The sequence below is a fragment of the Trichomycterus rosablanca genome, chromosome 6 (genome assembly GCF_030014385.1).
Source record: "Trichomycterus rosablanca isolate fTriRos1 chromosome 6, fTriRos1.hap1, whole genome shotgun sequence".
In the NCBI taxonomy this organism is placed as follows: domain Eukaryota; kingdom Metazoa; phylum Chordata; class Actinopteri; order Siluriformes; family Trichomycteridae; genus Trichomycterus; species Trichomycterus rosablanca.
The window spans coordinates 27478481-27501608 of NC_085993.1; the positions used below are offsets into that span (position 1 = coordinate 27478481).

At 37.9% G+C, this 23128-nt stretch overlaps 1 protein-coding gene across 1 annotated transcript; it reads right to left on the reverse strand.

The window, feature by feature from the left end:
- Positions 1-1069: 1069 nt before the first annotated feature.
- LOC134316427 (actin-related protein 2/3 complex subunit 2-A) lies at positions 1070-19352 on the reverse strand. Its single transcript, XM_062996788.1, has 10 exons — positions 19147-19352; positions 17327-17361; positions 17060-17172; positions 15409-15454; positions 15008-15194; positions 12966-13059; positions 11842-11968; positions 8992-9092; positions 8361-8461; positions 1070-1276 (listed from the first exon to the last, which is right to left on the reverse strand). The coding sequence occupies exons 1-10, from the start codon at positions 19218-19220 to the stop codon at positions 1255-1257; spliced, it is 900 nt and encodes a 299-aa protein (XP_062852858.1). The 5' UTR covers positions 19221-19352; the 3' UTR covers positions 1070-1254.
- Between the last annotated feature and the right edge of the window lie 3776 nt (positions 19353-23128).

Genomic DNA, 23128 nt, shown 5'->3' on the forward strand with positions numbered 1-23128 from the left:
TGCAGAATGCAACAGATATGGGCAGTGTATTTAATAAGGGCAAAATAATTATATCTGGATCAGGCAGTGGTGGTGAATACCCACCAGTGGTTCAAGGAAGAAAAAGCCACAAACATCCTGCAGGTTGCTGGGTGGCCAAAACTCATTAATACCACAATACTTAAAGGCAATGAAGAACATGTATTTTTGGAATGTGTTGCAGACCTGAAATGTAGGAATGAATCTAAACTAACAAAGAAGTTGTTAAGTTAAAAATTAAATATGACAAATGAGCAAAAATAGAATACCTTTTTACAGCACTGTACAGTACATCAAGAGTCTTGAAGCCTTGCACTTGTTTCTGCTAGCTGACTGCTTGGTTTGATCTATTTAATTTCTGTCTATGCAGTTTCTGCAATGTCTATGAATGAAATTATCATGAAATTTACTTCTGGAAGAGGAGTTTCTCAGGTCACTGTTTGGCTGTATTTGAGCTAGTTTAAAATATTATTTTGGGTATATCAATGATATTGTAGCATTCTTAAAATAAATAAAAAATTTATTAAAAAAATAAGTGTGCTTTTAAATATAAAAAACCCCCCAGTTATGTTTATTGTTTGAGCAGATTTTTTTTTCTGATCACTGTGAGTACACAATCACAGTCACTACCACTATTGTTCATGAGGGTGCCAGGAATTTAAAAACTAAATGCATTGCATCAAAGCCTGCAACCTGACAATTTCCATAGAAGTTAAACAGAATGTGCTTTAAAGTGATACTTATCAGCATTTTTACTGCTAAGCGTTAACAGCAGCAAACAACAAACCCTTATTTGCTCTCGAATAAGTTAAGTAAACAAAAATTTAAAAACGAGTACACCAAAACCGAAAGAATTTCTAAAAACATTTCACCCAGTACATTTTGTAAAGGAGGTTTATTTATCATGTCTACCATCCACTGAGCTATGACATCAAAAGCAGCAATGAAAATAAGAGGGGTATGAAAAATTTGAACAGAGACAGATATGGCAGTAGTAAGATGGTAAATATGCAAAGTAAAAGGTATCAAAACATTAATTTATACAGATAAATCTATGTATTTAGGGTTTTATTATGTTTTGAAATGCTCCAAGGATGTCTTAGGTTACAATCTGAAGCATATATTTTTTAAAAAGCAGAAACAAAACACAAAAAGAGGTTTAGAGCCTTTAAAAACTGGTGGTGCAATAGGGTCTTATCAAATGACATCAGCTCAGGTTTGGAGTATCCATGTTCTTCAGCGAGAGAATGTCTTGCCCCTGAAACAAAGCAAACAAAAGTTGGCATTTGATTGAAGCAAGTAGAAACACTCCTGTGCCCAAACTACTTTGTGGGAGCCTCTGTTTACTACACTCACCTTTAATGACATTTAATAAAAGAAATGTTTCAAGGAAATCTTTAAACTGCTCCAAAAGTACAGGACAAACAGAACTGAATGTATGGATAACCATTAAAATCTGTTAGCTAAGGAAGATACGCACTTCAGGTCACCCACAAAATTAAGTTTTAGGGTGCCTTTACTAAACTGAAGTAACACCAGTTGTACTGTATTGGTGTCAGATTATATCATAGCCAAATAACATGAGGTGCATGGATCTTGGGCCAAGAATAACAAAAAGAAGTCCTGTCAGACTGCTTGCCTCCCAACACCAGCACAAGCAGTGTGCTAAGACTAACTGTTCTTTGTTCAACTTTGTTCAGAGGCCTAACTAGTCATACACTAACTGAGCACTTTATTAAGTACACCTATCCAATATGTAAATTTACCACATTTGCAAAGAGCCATTGACTTTGTGAATGAATGTAACAACACAAAATAAATGCTTTTATTTTTGCTATTCTTTTTAATAGTTTTTATACTTAGATCACGACAGAAATGTGAAGTCCTAGATCCTAAAACTTGTAAAGTTTTCAGTTTCCTGATTGCATGTAAATCTGTCCTGTTTCTGTCTAATTTTAAGAAATTGTTCTATATTTGTTGTTCTCTCTCATAATTTAGCTAATTTTTAATGAACTGTCTTATGCTGCTCTCTTTGTTTTTATCTTAATTATTCTTGATGTTGATGTACTATTTTGATTTTGTACTATGATTTGTATGGTGTATGTACGTATTTGTTTTGATTATTTGTCTTATGTAAAGCGTCTTTGAGTATCTTGAAAAGCGCTATATAAATAAAATGTATTATTATTATTATTATATAATTGCCACACTTAACCACCCATAATGTTTTAGAGTTTTTTTTTGGAAACACTGAACATCTGTGGGGAAACCTGAATATGGCAGTTTACAGACTTGATGGAGCTTAAGAAGACCTGCAATGAAAAACAGGATAAGTTAACCAGATCCACATTTACAAAGCATGTACAGCTTGTACCTGATGCCAAAGGGGCTGCTAAAAAGGATAAATAATATGGGTCTACACAATTTTGCGAATCAGTGTTTTCATGTTTTAGAAGTCTGAAAACCTTTAAAAACATGTTTTTACTTCATCCTTATGGATGATAAAATGCAAATTTACGAACAAAAATGGCAATGACTATGGTCAGCAATATATTAAATTTTGGGCTGATGGCAGTCACTCAGTTCACCTGCAGAATGCAACAGATATAGGATCAGGCAGTCGTGGTGAATACCCACTAACAGTGGTTCAAGGAAGAAAAAGCCACAAACATCCAGCAGATTGCTGGCTGGCCAAAACTCATTAATACCAGAATACTTAAAGGCAATTACTGGCATTTATTGCATATACTTCACCTTATCACTTGGTGATTAGGTAAATGTCACAATGTGAATGTAAATGCCACAGCGAGTTGAACCTTTTCCTGTGTTGGGCTGTGTAGTCGCAGACCAAAGTGCCCAAGCTAACTCCTGTTTTCCATTGAAAGCACCCTGAATAGGCATACAGGCTTCAGGATGCACTGTTGCCATTTACAAAATTTACAGGATCTGCTGGTAATATCCTGGTACCAGATAGCACAGGACTTCTGCAGATGTCTTGTGGAGTCCATGTCTTACCAGTTCAGAACTGTGTTTGCAGCATATTAGACAGGTGGTCCTAATGTTTTCTGTGTATACGTATAAATCTGCCATACGTTAAAGTGTGCAAAAAGTCAAGGGGGTTAAATATTCTAAATCCATATTGTAATATTAACAACATGATAGTTTAGATAGTAATAGATAGCATTTTGAATAATAGTAACTGCTTGCAAGCATATCTCAATCTAATAGAAATGGATTTTGTTCTACTTTATGTTTTACTTCAGACTACTTGGATTTACGTTCATATATGAAACACCCAAGACAGTATTTTTACACAAACATTAAAGGTTTTGAAAGTAAATCGCATCAAATCATATATAATACACACAGCTTAAAAATATTATTTGAGGAGGAGTATGGTGTTTTCAAGCTGCCTTTAATACCTGTTGCTTTAAAGCCTCAACTATAAAGATACTAGACCATGTACCTGTATGTTATATGTTGCTATAAATGGGGGTTGGTAATACAATGTAATTTTAATACATGATTTATATCACGACATTGCTTTTTTTATTTATGTACGTGGTAGAAATATGCTTGTATTACATTTTTCTGCTTAGTTTTTTTTACCTGTACCTTATTCACACAGCTTATCTTTCTTTCTCTTTCTTGAGTATTTCTCCTACAAAGACTTATGCATAAATCCTTATCATGTTTCCTTATTTCCTTCTCAGGAAAATTATCAACAGGGGTTATGTACAGTAGATTTTAGATAAGCATGCTATTTTATAGCACATTATAATCAGTGGGGAGAGCAAGTGTTAAATTACCTTTCTTTTGTTATTTGATATGTTCTTGTGTAAGTTGCATCTGGTTTTAGTATAAAAGACATTGCTATTGTCTGGGAAAATTCTGATCATGGCTGCATAAAAGCAAAATGAAACTCTGTGGCAATAATTCAGCTGAACGGGTTTGTAAAAAGATCCCAAGAACAATAACCAGGGCAAGTTATGGATTTGGATTCATCATTATGTATTACCGCAAACAGTACTGGGACACAAATAAGGCAATGTACCAGATCAAAAGTAGACTTTAAACTTTTTGGTCAAGAAACAAAATTTTTAAACCTTAAAATGTGTTTGTTTTATTAGGATTTAAAAAAAAAAATTTGTTTATGCATTTTTTCCCCTTTTTCTCCCTTTTAGCACGTCCAATTGCCTGATTGCGTCATGCTTCCTCTCCACCGATCCCTGCTCTGATGGAGGAGAATAAAGCTAACCCACACCCCCTCCGACACGTGGACAGCATGCTGTATGCATCTTATCACCTACACTTTGACGAGTGCAGTGCAGCTCAGCGTTGTGTATGGAGAGACACACCCTGAGAGAACTCTTTTCTCATCTCTGTGCAGGTGCCATCAGTCAGCCAGCAGAGGTCGTAATTGCACCAGTCAACACAGGCTTTGGACTGTGAGAGGAAACCGGAGCTTCCTGTGGAGAACCACAGAGACACAGGAAACACATACAAACTCCACAGGGAATAGACCTGGACCACTCCACCTGGGAATCAAACCAATGACCTTTTTGCTGTGAGTCGCCTGTGCCACCAATTGAGCCAGTGTGCCACCCCAAACCTTAACATCGAACACAGTCATGGACAATTTAGTGTCTCGAATTCACCTTACTTGCATGTAGAGGCATCCAGAGGAAACCCACGCGGACACGGGGAGAACATGCAAACTCCACACAGAAAGGACCCGGACCTGGGGATCGAACCCAGGACCTTCTTGCTGTGAGGCGACAGTGCAACAAACTTAGCCACCGTGCTGCCCTAACTACTCCTTGTACATGTTCCAAACACAAAATTTTGTTTTGTTATGGGCTTCGCTGGTACTGGGTACTCATGTTGTATGACCAAAACTAACCAGATGAGTCCAACTATAACTATACAGGGGACAAAACGCCTTCAAAGGCTGGACAAAATCATCAGCTTCTATTTAAGATTTTTTCCCCACTTTAGGGGAATTTCCTGGTTACTCGTTTTAGACATTATTTTGATGTGGGCAGGATGTGAGTGCTTGCTCATTTAAGCTAAATAACTACAAAAGCTAATAAATCAATAGACCTTATTAGTTCTAATTATTTAAATAGGCTATTATTTAACACTGTTCTATTCTTAGTGTTATCAAGAGCAAATGATAAATGCTTGTACAGAAATGCCTATTCTCATTACAATTCTAACCCACGAATAAAAGACTAAATGAGCACACACACACACACACACACACACACACACACACACACACACGGCATGTAGCTATTTTACTGTCTCAATTAGGGATGTCCCGATCCGATCTCAAAGATCGGGGCCGATCAAGGCATTTTTTAACTGATCGGAATCGGCTTTACTAAACCCGATCGTAATCGGCTTTACTAAACCCGATCATAATCCCGATCTTTTGTTTTACATCAGCATGTCCGCTGTGTGGAAATACTTTAAATTGGAAAGTGAAACAAGTCCAGCAGCGACGTGTAATGTCTGCAATGCGAGCGTTTCACGAGGCGGTGGGAGCAGAGCTGCGTTCATTACTGTAGAATTTTACTGTTTATATGGTGTGTGAGTCAAGGATCACACCGGTTTACAAAACAACGTAGTGATGCACTCGTTTAATAAAGAAATAAATACACAGTATATTCACATATTGTCGGGAGCATAACACTTTATTAACTTCTTCTGTTACGGTACCGAATAGCGGACAGCTAGAGTCAAGCACGCTATTCCATGCACTATGGAAGCCCCAAAGGGTCAAAACACACTCACTTCGCATAGAAACGTCCATCAAACCACTGTCACAATACAAGCACTTTAAAAACTGGCTTTCCTTTATAACAAAAGAGCCTTTCCATTTTATTTTGGTATTCAGGTTTTACTGTAATGCTTTTAAGTAACTTTTTTTCTTATATTCAAGTTAAGCTGCTACACAGATTTCTGTTCATTTTTAGTGTATCACTGCATTAAACAGATTTTTTTTCTTCGATTGTAAAGTTTAAAGTAAAACTGTAATCATCTCACTCTTTTTGATTGATTTTGTAAAAATACAAAACATTAAGCCAATAGCTTGGATGCAGCATTTTTCCCCACAGCACTGCAGAGCTATTTAGTTGTTAAACATGTACATTGGATTAATTTGAATAACTGTTATGTACTTGAAGTGTGCACTGTGTGAACAGTAGTATCCAGTTCTTATCTAGACAATATCTAGAAAATACAAGTATCGGTTTGAGACTCGGTATCGGATCGGGATCAAAATTAATAATCGGGATCGGTATCGGGAACAAAAAAACGTGATCGGGACATCCCTAGTCTCAATACATTTTCATTTTTCTTTCTGAACTTTCCCAAGTTGATAAATTACTACGAAAATTTGGCCTTAGTATTAACATCATGCTCAAAACCCAGCAAGACAGGAGTTCATGACGACCAGTTACGAGTTCCTAAATACTCAGAATTTACCAAATACTTAACACTAAATATTTAATAAACAAATAAAAAATTATTATTTACATTTTGCCAATAAAAATCTATCTGATTTGTAGATGTCATTTGTCTTGTTTTTCCATCATTAATATCATCATCAACAGGGTCTTGGCTGGTCTGGTTTCACCAGGAAACACAAAATGCATTTTGTCCATTTTAGCCGGGTTGACAAAAGATTTGAGTGTATTTTAAAGGAGCAATTGAAGATATACACTGTATGGCCAAACATATATGGACACTTTTCTCTAATTAATAGGATTTTATTATTCAAGTGTTTTAGCCACATACAGTGCTAACCAGTGTATAAAATGAATTATATAAAATGCATTTTATAGTTTTTGGAAGACCCTTTTAATTCTAGCATAAAAACAATGACCATGTGATTCATGAAGTATTGTGTAAAGCAGGGGTGTCAAACTCAAGGCCCGCGGGCCACATCCGGCCCGCCGCGTCATTTGATCCGGCCCGCGAGAGCTTAAACGACTGTATGATTGTTGTGATGGTTCGAGTCGTTACAGAGACGCAGTTATAATTTAATGGGACACCTGCGCCTTTAAGCCTTTAACTGTTGATATCGTAGTCATGGCAACTAACTTTGACCTTCGATGAGAAGCCATGTGACTTTTACGGCAAAAGAACGCGGGTAGTAATGTAAACAATAATAATAAATATAAATAATTATCTTGCAGTATAATACCAAAGCATCGTCTGTAAGTAGTGGCGTTTATATTCTCAGTTGTTTGTAAATGTTTAGTGAGTATATCACAGTGCTTTAGTTACAAATTTACCGTAATTAAATACTGTTGTTACGTTACTATAGCAATTAGTATCTTTACACAAAATGCTAACTCGTTAGCGCTATTTTACGTTTGGTTAAATCTCAAATTGTACCAGATGTAACACTTGACTACAGCTGTGTGCTTGTACTATATTAAGTTCTTTATTGTTTTTATTGTTTGTATTTTTGTATTTCATTCTGGTGCACACAGTGTATCACACAGCTGGGAAGCAAATAAAACTGACTGTATTCTGAAGGGAGCTGTCCGTCTGTCTGTCTGTCTAGCTGGGAAAGGGGGATAAACTATTAGCGAGGGCAGAACAATTGTCTTAAAATACACTGTAAAATCCTACATTAACTGCATCTCTCAAAACGCATGCTGATTTTGTGACCTGCAAAATGACACAGCCCGCCAGTAGATGATGTTACACATATTTACACATGATCCTAAAATGTACAAGAAGATAAGTAAGAAAATTAAGCAGAAGGAGGAAATGTAATGAAAATGAAAACAAGTTTGTGCTTCAGGAAGAGAAAACGTTGCGTCTCTTGTGTTATGAGGCTGTGTCTGTGGTAAAGGAGGACAATATAAATGCAGAATTTAGCCTCCAAGAAAAACGACAGACTGCAATCACAGCAGAATACGTTACAATCGGCCCTTTGAGGGCCACAATAATGCTGATGTGGCCCTCGGTGAAAATGAGTTTGACACCCCTGGTGTAAAGGAACAGCGACGTTTACTGAGCCCAAACCTCAACCCCACTGAATCCCTTTTGAATGAATTGGAATGTTGATTGCAAGCAACACCTTTTCGTCTAACATTAGTGACTGACCCTACAAAAAGTTTTTAGATTGAAAAAGCACAAATTTCCAAAGAGACACTTTAAAATCTTGTGGATAACCTTTTTAGACATGTGGAAGATGTTCAAGAGGGGACTAGCTTAAGTTAATGCACATGATTTTGAATTGGGGTGTATTAAAAGCTTAAGTCAGGTGTTTGCAGATTTTTGGCTATAAAGTGTGGATTGAGAGTTGTAAATGAACTTACGAGATGGTCTTCATCTCCTTTTTCTCAGCATCAGGTCTTGCTCTGTTTAGCACTTTTAGAAAGTCTGAGGTCTTGGCTCTCATGCGTGTATGAATGTAGGCCTGAAATGCAAAGTCCCATAAGGTATTAGATTACACAGCAATATTTACATAAACATACTGTTCAGACAAATACAGTACATCTTACTTTTATTTTCAGGTATGTAAAATCTCAAAACAAAACCATAACATAACACAATGATATTAATTACTTCAAATAATAATAAAAATAAAGTAGCTGCTTAAACTTCTTAGACATTATTTAGATGACTGAAATAAAGCTTACCAGCAACAAATTAAGAGTAAAAAAAGACTTACTAAAAGACTTGAAGCTCATCAGAACAGGAAGAAGTAAACAATCAGACAGCAATTACAGATATGTGTTTTGTCCACAGAATCTTTAAATCCTTGCTTAAAGTTTTTGATAGCTACGGTGTCCAAACACAATTACTAATACAATTACACAATTACAATTACTATTTAAGTTTTCAAAAATCCTCACTATAAAAACACCAATTACTTGAAAAACACAGATTCCAGCTGAGTGCAAATACAATCTGTTTTAATCAGTACAATCAATCAAACACACAAACCTTAGAACACTTGATGTGGTAATGCAGGTAGTCCCTGAAGGTGTGGATTAGATTGATGGTGTTGTCTCTGGCATTTGCGTTGGTGTGGCGAGGAAAGAGAACTGCAAAAGAAAAAAAATTATTGTACCTCTTTGCACTTGTACTCACATAAGAAAGCCTAAAACATAAATTTCAAGTCAGCTGGCACATATTTTTTTAACTTGTCTATATACAATCAAGTCGGAACACCCCTTTCAACATGTTTTATTACATTACAGACTCATTCTATAATAGATTGAGTTAATTTTTGTCTCAAAATTCTACACAAAATAGCCCACAATGACAAAGTGAAAGAAAAAATCTTCCTAGATGATACTGGATTTAATGTCGGAATGATACTGGATTTAATGTCGGAATGATACTGGATTTAATGTCGGAATGATACTGGATTTAATGTCAGAATGATACTGGATTTTCAGTATATAGGCTGTTTGCTCAGAGTGAATAAATAAACATGTTTACGAACTTCAGCAAATTATAACAGAGATGTTTAAATGTGAATGTATTAATGCGGTTTTTTGCTCTGTAGGATTATGAGTTGGCTTTACTCACAGCCACTGTAGTGATGTTTTTAGAGCAGTGGTACTCAAAATATGGCACGAGTACCTCTGATAGTAATTGAAACAAACCTAACTGGTATGCCAGATAACCTTGGATAATTTGCAGCATGCAATAAAAAATTGTTATTAAGCCCAAAGTACTTTTTTTAATTATGCACACACTGTTTAGCAATTTTACTGACATACAGTGTATCACAAAAGTGAGTACACCCCTCACATTTCTGCAGATATTTAAGTATATCTTTTCATGGGACAACACTGACAAAATGACACTTTGACACAATGAAAAGTAGTCTGTGTGCAGCTTATATAACAGTGTAAGATTATTCTTCCCTCAAAATAACTCAATATACAGCCATTAATGTCTAAACCACCGGCAACAAAAGTGAGTACACCCCTAAGAGACTACACCCCTAAATGTCCAAATTGAGCACTGCTTGTCATTTTCCCTCAAAAATGTCATGTGATTTGTTAGTGTTACTAGGTCTCAGGTGTGCATAGGGAGCAGGTGTGTTCAATTTAGTAGTACAGCTCTCACACTCTCTCATACTGGTCACTGAAAGTTCCAACATGGCACCTCATGGCAAAGAACTCTCTGAGGATCTTAAAAGACGAATTGTTGCGCTACATGAAGATGGCCAAGGCTACAAGAAGATTGCCAACACCCTGAAACTGAGCTGCAGCACAGTGGCCAAGATCATCCAGCGTTTTAAAAGAGCAGGGTCCACTCAAAACAGACCTCACGTTGGTCGTCCAAAGAAGCTGAGTGCACGTGCTCAGCGTCACATCCAACTGCTGTCTTTGAAAGATAGGCGCAGGAGTGCTGTCAGCATTGCTGCAGATTGGTGGGGGGTCAGCCTGTCAGTGCTCAGACCATACGCCGCACACTACATCAAATTGGTCTGCATGGCTGTCACCCCAGAAGGAAGCCTCTTCTGAAGTCTCTCAGAAGAAAGCCCGCAAACAGTTTGCTGAAGACATGTCAACAAAGGACATGGATTACTGGAACCATGTCCTATGGTCTGATGAGACCAAGATTAATTTGTTTGGTTCAGATGGTCTCAAGCATGTGTGGCGGCAATCAGGTGAGGAGTACAAAGATAAGTGTGTCATGCCTACAGTCAAGCATGGTGGTGGGAATGCCATGGTCTGGGGCTGCATGAGTGCAGCAGGTGTTGGGGAGTTACATTTCATTGAGGGACACATGAACTCCAATATGTACTGTGAAATACTGAAGCAGAGCATGATCCCCTCCCTCCGGAAACTGGGTCGCAGGGCAGTGTTCCAGCATGATAATGACCCCAAACACACCTCTAAGACGACCACTGCTTTATTGAAGAGGCTGAGGGTAAAGGTGATGGACTGGCCAAGCATGTCTCCAGACCTAAACCCAATAGAACATCTTTGGGGCATCCTCAAGCGGAAGGTGGAAGAGCGCAAAGTCTCGAATATCCGCCAGCTCCGTGATGTCGTCATGGAGGAGTGGAAAAGCATTCCAGTGGCAACCTGTGAAGCTCTGGTAAACTCCATGCCCAGGAGAGTTAAGGCAGTTCTGGGAAATAATGGTGGCCACACAAAATATTGACACTTCAGGAACTTTCACTAAGGGGTGTACTCACTTTTGTTGCCAGTGGTTTAGACATTAATGGCTGTATGTTGAGTTATTTTGAGGGAAGAATAAATTTACACTGTTATATAAGCTGCACACAGACTACTTTTCATTGTGTCAAAGTGTCATTTTGTCAGTGTTGTCCCATGAAAAGATATACTTAAATATCTGCAGAAATGTGAGGGTGTACTCACTTTTGTGATACACTGTACATTTAGGCAAAAACAGTAATGCTAGTGGTAGCACATGCTTTAAAATGTACTACCACTTAAAACATACCAGTGAAATTACAGGTGCTTAGTGCACATATGGGCCTACTGTGTATAAGTGTATGTCTTGCATGTTGTTTCTGTACAAATGATACTCTGAGGTTGTGGTTTGATCATGGATGGTAAGAGATATAAAATGTATAAAAAGTGTTTTAAATATACTTTTACTGTTATTTATACCAGAAAGGGTCCAAAATCAAAACCTTCATAAATGTTCCTTACTTAGCTCAACTGTAGAACATGCATACAAAATTGTCACAAATTGTGCTTTTAACAGCAAACTTACTACATGTGAACTTCTAGAAGGACAGTTGTCTAAACAGGACAACAAACAGAAGCTTTGCAACACAGCCTGATTTGAAGATATACGCACCAAAGGTGATGTAGCCGATGTTGTCTCCTACAGCAGCATCGGTATCCTTCAGTTCCAGTGGCGGCTCTCTGTGATTGAACAGCACCTGTGGAGCTGTATGACTAGCTCGTCTTCCCTCCTTAAACTCCTGAAATAAAGACAGAGATCACAGAATTATAAAAAAGTGCACATTTGTTTATAGTTTGTTAAAAAAAATAAAATAATGCAAATATCCTATTGCCTCTGTTTTTGCATATTTAACAGAGTATGATTTTAGATCCTTAACCAGAGCATTATAAACAAAAAAAAAACATTTTATTTAACATAATTTCACTTAATTTTTTTATTTATGTAACACCCATATTGCTCATATAAAAAAGTTATTTCTCTTTAGGTAGCTTAATTGACAAGCCAAATATATTTCAAATATGTCAAAATTATGTTAAAACTAATGGGTCTATTCCCCAAGAAATGTGTGTCCGGGCTTTAAATGGTACTGTTGCTCGTTGATTTTTGTGTGCTGAACATAATGGTGAACATCTTACACATATAAAGTATGTTTTTTGAATAAATGGTTTCCACCATTCAAGTGTTAACATAATTTTGTATACAAAGTGATGAAGAACACATTTATATAATTTTAACCACTAATAAAAACATGTTTATGCAATTGGAAGGTTGAACAAAAGATTTTACTCAAAATGTTTATCAGTATTTGAAATTTTTTTTTACCCAAAATAAATGGCAGGTACAAACTTATTTGGATCACAAGAATAATGTAGCATATAAAGGGGTCAAAAATAGTGACAACCATTTTTTTTTAAGTTGTTTTGCTTTTTAGCATGCACATATTTCGTGCCAGTTAAACAAGTATTTATGACATTACAGACCAGTATTACTAAACAAAGGAAGGCCATTTGCTTTAAATTTTTTTTTTAATTTTCAGCATTTGTGACAGTATACTGTCTAAGCAATTGAGGGTTAAGGGCCTTGCTCAAGGACCCAACAATGGCAACCTATAGTGGTGGGGCTTGAACCACTGACCTTTTGATTACTAGACCAGTACCCTAACCACTAGGCTACGACTTCACTATAATTTAAATAACGAGATGTTGGCAAACAGTAAAATAATAAATAATTCTGACCTGCATAAACACCTTTCCGATAATAACATCATCATCATCCTTAAAGACAGTGCTGAAAACCACAGTCACTCTGTCTTTCTTTGCCTCCAAATACCTGTAAATAAAAAAGTTTTTTACTGTAGCTGAGTGTCAGTGTCTTTGCTAATGATATAACCATAGTCACTGTAAATAAAGCCAAAACAAAAGGTTTCTTACAACACACACTGTCAGGCTGAACATTTAGACACAATAAACAGTGTAGTGCTGTGATTCGATTTCCAATTAGACAGTCAAGGCATACGCAACGTGGACAAATACCTAGGGTGCCATCTAGAGACAAGTGTTATATTATCAAACATTTAATCGTATGTCAAACAAGTAAGAGGGTGGGTGTTCCATGCAGATTAATTTGCACAAAATTAAAATTAAATGCACAAAATTTACCTAAATGTCGTTTATATTAACATCTATTAATTAAGCTCTAAAAAATACAATTAAAGGTTTGAGTAAAGAGTAAGTTACCTAAGTAACCTAATTTTATTGCTTTATCACATCAACTAACCTGCATAATATATTTCTTTTCATCTGATGTGGGGAATATATTTATACAATAATGAGCCAAAACACCCCCTCCCAAAAAAGTGCAAAAATCTATTTTGTAACAACTGTGTATGTGACTGTAGGAAATACAATAAATGTTGGGCTGATGGAAGTAACACAAGATCCGGCATAAAGACCTGAGTGACTTTGATAAGAGACACATTGTTATGGCCAGAAGACTGGGTTGAAGTATCTCAGAAACAGCAAGGGGTGCTCACAGTCAGCCATACCCACTAACACTGGTTCAGAGAGACAGGCCATGAACTGCTGACAGATTGTTGGGTAGCCAAGAGTCATTGATGCCTGAGAACATGAAGAGTATGGCATCTGATGCAGACCAACAGAAGGGCTAGTTGCTGCAGATAGTTTTAATACTGGCAATAAGGTGAATGTCACACACTGCATCAAACCCTTCGATTCCTGGGGCTGTGTAGTTGCAGGCTAGTCAAAGTGCCCATGCTAACCTTGGTTGATCATTAAAAGAACCTACAATGGTAATGCAGATATCAGAATTTGACATACGAGCAATGAAACAATGTGGCCTGGTCTGACAAGTCCGGTTTTCATTATGATCATCTGGAAAGCCAGGGACATGTGTAACATGTACTCGTGCAAAAATAGCACTAGTGTGCACTGTAGGATGAGCCACCTTGCAAATTACAGAAGTTAAAGGACCTACTGGTAATGTCTTGATAACAGTTACCACAGGGCTCCTTCAGATGTCTTATAGAGTCCATGTGTCTATAGACCAGAGCTGTTTTGACAGCATATTAGTGGTCCTAATGCTTTGACTCAACATATAGTTAATGTATTTTCAGTAAAGCAGGTCTTGCCCTAATTCCCACACTACTATGCTAAATAATAGATAGATAGATAGATACTTTATTGATCCTGAAGGAAATTAAAGTATGTCTTAATATGTCTAATTAGTGCACTGTGCACTACATTACACACTGTTGCGCACAGGAAATAAACGTAAAATAAATACTATGTTTGTGAGGCATAAAGTGTAAGAATACCAGTGTCCTGCACAGCGTCCTGACCTACAAACCCATTAAACACTTTTGGAATAAATTGGAACATCTACTGTGATGGACTTCTCACCCAACATCAGTGCCTCATCTCATAATTACTTTTTTGACTTAATGCTTTACAAACACACACCAAATTCTCGAGGAAAGCCTTTCCAGAAGAGTAAAGTAATCTCCCACGGACTTGCCAGCAGGTGGAACACTAAACTGCCCCTTGGGCCCAAGTGAATGAGTTAATGAATAAGTATTTGCTGCCCTAAGATGGATCGGTACCCTGTCCTGGGTGCATTTTGCCTTGTGCCCAGTATTTCTAGGAAAGGTCTGGACCCACTACAGCTATAATCAGGATAAAGCAGTTATGTAAGATGTATGAACACTTTTTGTATTAATAACTGAGTGACTTTCCAATGTGGCTTAAAGAGGAAAACTTACATGGTCTCATCATCGCGGTAATGGACAACAGCTCTTGCCTCTCCCTCTTTACCTTCCTCCTGAAACCTGAAGTACTTCTCAAAGACAGAAGCAAAGCAGTTCCTCTTTAGCATGCCTGCCTGGTGGATGATCTCTTTCTTATTAGCAGGAAGAGTTTCCAGGTCAAAAAGCAGGGACACATTGTAGCCTGGAATGTGAACAACAACAAAACAACAATTAAAAAACATCAATAAGAAACTAAGATGGTGTGCATAGGAGTTTTAGAGAAGATGCTTATTTAATCCTAGCAAGCCAACAATCTAACATATGAAACTTGGAGTGCTTGGTCCTTCCGAATTATGTGTTTGTGTTGTATGTTGTATGCTTGAATGTAAACAAATCTGAAAAAGCACCTCACATACCTGACTCAGGTGCCACAAGGAAATTCCCATAGACCCTTTTTAAGAGCTGAAAAACAAAAAGACTGGCTATAAATTGCACCCAAATCATTAAAAAAATATAATAATAAAGCAGCTCTCAAGAACAAGTCTTTACTTAATTCAGATTTTAAAAAATGACACATTTTGAATGTTTGTTTGTTTATTTATTAGGATTTTAGGGTCATGTTTTACATTTTGGTTACATTCATGACATGAACGGTAGTTACTCATTACACAAGGTTCATCAGTTCACAAGGTTATATCAAACACAGTCATGGACAATTTTGTATCTCCAATTCACCTCACTGGCATGTCTTTGGACTATGGGAGGAAACCCGGAGCACCCGGAGGAAACCCACGCGGACACGGGAGCACATGCAAACTCCACACAGAAAAGACCCGGACCCCCACCTGGGGATCAAACCCAGGACCTTCTTGCTGTGAGGCAACAGTGCATTTTGAATGTAAGCAACAATTTTTAGTACAATGTACTGAATTCCTATTTATTATGCGTAGTTCTGGTACTACATCATCTAGGAGCAATAAAAGACTGACATCTGGGAGCAACATGACTGCTGGGTACTGAACAATGTAGCACATAAAATTGTGGCTCTATCAAATACAGAGTTCCAAAGTGCCTCTGAAAGAAATATGAGCACAAAAACGTCCTTTGCTTTGTGTGTTTAAGTTTTCCCCAGGCAGCATCACAAAAGCAGTGTAGAATTCAAGGTACTGACTCAAGTGGTGTAAAGCATACTGGTTTTTTTTAACTTAATAACTGTGGAAACACATTTTGTGATGTAATAAATTCTTATTTACAATCTGGCATAAATCTGGCATCAAGTTTTTATTACCTGCCAACATGCCTACATAAGCCATACCCATATGTGGAAATGCTATAATTAAGAATTATTTTAGCGCTTGTGTTGGTGCAACGACCAGACAGTGGGATTCATCGTCGTAGTGACAATAAGGTTATACCCCATCTTGCATCCCCACTCCTACACACGCCCAACTGTGTCTAAAGAGTGCCTGACGAGTCCAGTTGCAAGGCTGATGCTTGAACCCAGGTCTCAGTTTGAGTTGGTTTTAATAATTTGGGTTGAACCCCTTAGCTCCAGTAAATTAATATGTTAATGACATACTAGGGAATACAAATTGCAAGCATTTAACTTTATAAAGATTAATAACCATGACAAAAAAAAAAAACTTGATGTCATGTATACAAGCTTAAACATGCAGCAATGCATCAAATGACCAATCAAACCCTTTATTTAGATGACTTCCTCTTTCACAGTAGAGGTTTCAGAACCCTTGTGAACAACCGCTACCTCTGGTACTAAAAGTTATCAGAGGTCGTTATGACTCACACTAAACTTCCTGCTTTTAGTCAGATCACAGCAGTCAGTACTTCCTTAAATGGTGAAAACTAAAAGCTTTATGTCTACTGAAATTAAATATAGCATATCACATTTCTAGTTTTGATCTCCTACACAAAATGTTTGTACATGCTAATATTATCCTATAACAACAATCAACTGGCATTAGACATTTTTGTAGTGGTTAAAGTATGGGTCTTGCATTCAGTCTCATGGCCAGACTATATATGGTGTGTAATGAGGAAGAAGTCTACCTCATCAGCTCCATGCTCCTGCAAATCCTTGTAGAATTTGAGTGAGATGCTGACCATAACTTTGGACTTGTCACCATTGGGGTTTGAGATGTGGTAAAGAACACCATCAAAGTCTGTGTGCGTCCACACCCAAAACACAAACACAAAACACACACACAAACATACAAATTACCATACAGGACAAGTTTATTAGAAAGTTAACTTATAGTATTTAATGCCAAGTTACGATGAACAACAGAACCTTTATTAAATGTTAGTCAAACTTACCGGCAAATGTGACTTCCACTGCTTCAGGTTTATTCCTACAGCAAGGAAAAACAACAAGAGTAGCATGTCTTAAATGACTACACAAATGTTTTGTCAACCTTACTCTCTATGTATTGCATCTAATATGTATTAACAATTAAAAAGGTCATTCATTTCTGTGAACAAACATTTAGAAATGACATAAATACATACATAATAAACTTCAGTTTGACTGATTTTCTGGTCAGACAACAGCTATAGGGCTTAAAAATGTGAGGTCATGCCCTGGGTTGCCTTTATAGTTGCTATATACTTTTTTTCATTTTGCCACCTTTCTTTTACCCTACTTAATCATTGCCAATTCCTCAACTGCAAATTCTTTTGCTATTTATGCCACCCTTGTACAGGCCAAAGAAAGCTGAGACTATCACGCAGAGTCTCACAAAGGGGCATTTTACATGCGCTCCACAAATCATTCACCTCTTAAGCAGGCACCTCAACCAGACAACAGAGATCGCAATTTTATAGCGGCAATAAAATCCTGTCAACCTTTCTCCCACTGGCACAGCCAATTGCGCCTGTTGGGCCAATATCACCACCTAGAATTAAAACCTGAAAGCTAATTTTTTAACAATGGTTCGCACATTCAACCACTGAGCCACCTGGACACCTTAGTCAGTATACAGGCCAGTTACAGGATGGCCTGATGAAAACTGAGATAAATGTGTCAGTGGCAACCATAAGATCACTTAACAAAAATGTCCTCAATGAGTTCACTCTGCACACCACTATTGACCAAGAAGCACAATAAGAGTAAATTGGAATTATTCAGAAAGTTATTTGGACAGATGTGCAGAGTTATGGGACATATGAGAGACAAATCAAACCTAGAACTGTTTGGCCATGTAGATCTGTGGTTTGTTTGCTGCAAAAAAGGTGAGGCTTAGGACTAGAAGAATAACATATTGAAAGTTAAATACAGGTTAAATATTTTCTGATTGCGACTGTGCGTGTGTATATGTGTGTTCATTGTTTTGGATAATTTTTTTTTTTTTTTTTTGCTGTTTGCCGGCTTGTTATTGATAATGTGAAATGCAATGTCAAACTGTTACTATGTCGATTTTCGGGTAACTGCATATTTATGTCTGTACAGATGTGTGAGATGTAACTCAGATGGAGCTAAATAACAGAACATGTCAGAACTACCTCAGGTATGTCGCCGATAGGCACACCTTGGCTCAATCTCAAATGGCTCAGTGCACTACGCACTACATAGGGTATGCAATATTAGATGCAAGTAGTGCTACTTAGTGCACTTTGTGTTAAGCGGGGGAGTCATTTGGGGTGTACACATTCTTCAAAAATGCGGAAGTGTCAGAGTATATATATATATATATATATATATATATATATATATATATATATATATATATATATATATATATATATTCACGTATAATTACAAATATCCACAGAATTTATACACAGAATTTGAAGATGGTAAATTAAGTGAGCTACGGCTAGCTAATAAAGTAATAAAGACTCCAGTAAATAACAGCATTTATTAAGCAACTTGAATATCAAAAAGATACAGTCTCCTGATCAATAAATATAAGCCAGATTCAGTTTAATAAATCAAAATACAACTGTGAATTATCAGGGACACACCCGCACACCAATCTGGCTTGGTAATGAATCTGCACTAAACATTTAATGTAACTGACTGACTGCAACAGAGGTGGATAAACTGGAAAAATCAGACAAAATCCTGCACCAAACATACTATAAAAGCAGAAAGATTCAATGCACAGACATTCTTAGCAGCAGTTTTATTCTCTCACCCGTTAGATGCACTCTCAAATTTTAGAGTCAGCGTCTCCTCTATGATACGGTTGTTAATTTCCAAAAGAATCATGTTGTTTGAAGTTAATGATCTGTAAGAGCTGAGTGTAAATTAAACGCTGTGATTACTGTTTTACTCCAGAATTTTTCTCCAATTTTTTTGGTATTTACTAATGACGGCCCATTTCCGCTTGTAGTTCTTCCTCTTTTCTCTAGATGGACCCTGAGTTAGCTGTCTTACGGTGAGCCTTTGCAAATTAATTAGTATTTTACTGCACGTTCACGTTATTACGTACAGTCTTTGTTTACGATTTATTTATGATTAAGTAATTATAGCTATTTTAAATATTCGTTAATTCTTTTTAATGATTGCTTTATTGTGTTTAGTCTCGCTGTGGGTCCAGGGCCATCCAAAAACACTTAATACGAGGAACAATTACGCCCTCTATAGGCCGCCAATAGGTATTGCACATGAAATGCCACGCTTTGGCTGTAAGCTATATGCCTTTATTTTTATTTTTGAGTGAAATTTATTTTTAAAGGATGAAATGTATTTTTAAAGGATCAGTATATATACAAACATTACAATAATAAACTATATATATATATATATATATATATATATATATATATATATATATATATATATATATATACTGTATATATGAGTGGATCAGACACAGCAATGCTGATGAAGTTTTTAAACACCTCACTGTCACTGCTGGACTGAGAATAGTCCACCAACTAAAAACATCCAGTCAACAACACCCTGTGGGCAGCGTCCTGTGACCATTGATGAAGGCCTAGAAGATGACCAAATCAAACAGCAGCAATAGATGAGCGATACAAGGTGGACCAACCAAGTAGGGGTGTCTAATAGAGTGAACAGTGAGTGGACACAGTATTTAAAAACTCCAGCAGCTCTGCTGTGTCTGATCCACTCATACCAGCACAACACACACTAACACACCATCATTATGTTGTTCCAACCACAGACTTTGACACTTGTAATAATGTATGGATGAAGTTAGAAGATTTTCAAGGCCTTTGGAGTAAAGCAGTCCAATATCATCACAGACCCTCCACTTTACATAACAGTAAGCACCAGGTTCTTTTTAGAGTAGTAATCCTCAGGGGCGTGTCTACGGGTAGACTGATGTGGGAATTGCCCACCCAGAGAAATCATCTGCCCATCCAATAAAAGCTCTGAAAAAATCTTCTAATATTAGTATTTTTTAGTGTTTATAGTTTAGACTAGGCTAATAGAAGTGGATGCAGCCCTCTTGGTGCTCCCAGGATGCTTTACATCACTTTAGTTGAAGCCAGTGACCAGTGGGTTATCCGGGTGTTATCCCAGGATACCACATGCTGCAAATATTAACTATAAATAAAAACTAAAAAGGTAAATAATTGCATAAGTGTTTAAGTAATTGTGGTCGTATTATTACAGAATGTATATGTGTAATCTAGTGTAAAGACAGTGCTGAGGGAGAAAAGAAGATCACCTGCCAGCACCTGAGCACAATATTTGACCCAAAAAGGCAGAATTAAAACAGCTAAGGCAATCTTTCTTTCCCAACTGGAAAAGAATGCAAGATAAAAATCTCTGAGCTGTCTGGCAGTCTGCTAGCTAAAAAGTAACAGCAATGAATTGGAGAGCAAAGAATTGGAGAAGTTGAAATGGACTCAGATTAACTTCTGCTGACGGAAAAGACTATCTGTAGTTAATGAGAGAGTACTAGGTGTAATTCTCTTAAATCAGTGGTGTCCAAACTTTTTTCTAGGAGGGCCAGATTTGATAATGTGAAAGTGCCCGAGGGACAACAGTCCCTGATAACATTATTTGAAACAATAAAATATGAGGCTGCTCAGGTGGCACAGCAGTAAAGTACACTAGCTCACCAGAGTTGGGGTTTCAAATACATCATATCGAATCTCAGCTCTGCCTTTCCGACTAGGCTGGGCGGCTGTATGAACAACGATTGGCTGTTGTTCACAGTTAGAGGGTAAGAAAGTCGGATCATAGGTCCTTATAACTGGTGCGACTGCGACCCCTGCTAGCTGACTGATGGCGCCTGCACAGGGCTGAAGAATAATGCTGATGGGGGTGTGGCCCTCCATACACAGTGCCCGTCAAGTGTATGAACTCGACTCGTGCAGGTGAAAAATGCACTATCTGTACTGACTGTGCATACTGGAGGGGGGCGCAAGTCAGTTGAGAGGCGTCCTCAGTCAGCAGTGAAGGGTCGAATTAGTATAGAGGACGCAGTCAGGGTAATTGGACACGACTAGACTGGGGGGGAAAAAGAGGGGAAAAATATAAATAAAAAAAACCCAATAAAATATGCATATAATACGCTGTTATTTAATCATTTTATTTTCACACAGCGAACAACAACCAAATATAAGCATTCAGGTGCCAAACATGGTTTGGGTTTAAACTTGCATTTCACTGAAGGCTGCAAAGATGTACAGTGTATCACAAAAGTGAGTACACCCCTCACATTTCTGCAGATATTTAAGTATATCTTTTCATGGGACAACACTGACAAAATGACACTTTGACACAATGAAAAGTAGTCTGTGTGCAGCTTATATAACAGTGTAAATTTATTCTTCCCTCAAAATAACTCAATATACAGCCATTAATGTCTAAACCACCGGCAACAAAAGTGAGTACACCCCTTAGTGAAAGTTCCTGAAGTGTCAATATTTTGTGTGGCCACCATTATTTCCCAGAACTGCCTTAACTCTCCTGGGCATGGAGTTTACCAGAGCTTCACAGGTTGCCACTGGAATGCTTTTCCACTCCTCCATGACGACATCACGGAGCTGGCGGATATTCGAGACTTTGCGCTCCTCCACCTTCCGCTTGAGGATGCCCCAAAGATGTTCTATTGGGTTTAGGTCTGGAGACATGCTTGGCCAGTCCATCACCTTTACCCTCAGCCTCTTCAATAAAGCAGTGGTCGTCTTAGAGGTGTGTTTGGGGTCATTATCATGCTGGAACACTGCCCTGCGAACCAGTTTCCGGAGGGAGGGGATCATGCTCTGCTTCAGTATTTCACAGTACATATTGGAGTTCATGTGTCCCTCAATGAAATGTAACTCCCCAACACCTGCTGCACTCATGCAGCCCCAGACCATGGCATTCCCACCACCATGCTTGACTGTAGGCATGACACACTTATCTTTGTACTTCTCACCTGATTGCCACCACACATGCTTGAGACCATCTGAACCAAACAAATTAATCTTGGTCTCATCAGACCATAGGACATGGTTCCAGTAATCCATGTCCTTTGTTGACATGTCTTCAGCAACTGTTTGCAGGCTTTCTTGTGTAAAGACTTCAGAAGAGGCTTCCTTCTGGGGTGACAGCCATGCAGACCAATTTGATGTAGTGTGCGGCGTATGGTCTGAGCACTGACAGGCTGACCCCCCACCTTTTCAATCTCTGCAGCAATGCTGACAGCACTCCTGCGCCTATCTTTCAAAGACAGCAGTTGGATGTGACGCTGAGCACGTGCACTCAGCTTCTTTGGACGACCAACGCGAGGTCTGTTCTGAGTGGACCCTGCTCTTTTAAAACGCTGGATGATCTTGGCCACTGTGCTGCAGCTCAGTTTCAGGGTGTTGGCAATCTTCTTGTAGCCTTGGCCATCTTCATGTAGCGCAACAATTCGTCTTTTAAGATCCTCAGAGAGTTATTTGCCATGAGGTGCCATGTTGGAACTTTCAGTGACCAGTATGAGAGAGTGTGAGAGCTGTACTACTAAATTGAACACACCTGCTCCCTATGCATACCTGAGACCTAGTAACACTAACAAATCACATGACATTTTGGAGGGAAAATGACAAGCAGTGCTCAATTTGGACATTTAGGGGTGTAGTCTCTTAGGGGTGTACTCACTTTTGTTGCCGGTGGTTTAGACATTAATGGCTGTATTTTGAGTTATTTTGAGGGAAGAATAAATGTAC

Bases quoted from the DNA above. Each gene is read 5' to 3' on its own strand.
- LOC134316427 (XM_062996788.1), bottom strand. From the start codon at position 19,220: ATGATTCTTTTGGAAATTAACAACCGTATCATAGAGGAGACGCTGACT. The intron at 11,969-12,965 runs GTCAGAATTATT...TCTTTATTTCAG, and splicing joins TCGGAAAGGTGTTTATGCAG to GAGTTTAAGGAGGGAAGACG. The intron at 1,277-8,360 runs GTAAGTTCATTT...GCTTTGTTTCAG, and splicing joins AAGGAGATGAAGACCATCTC to GGGCAAGACATTCTCTCGCT.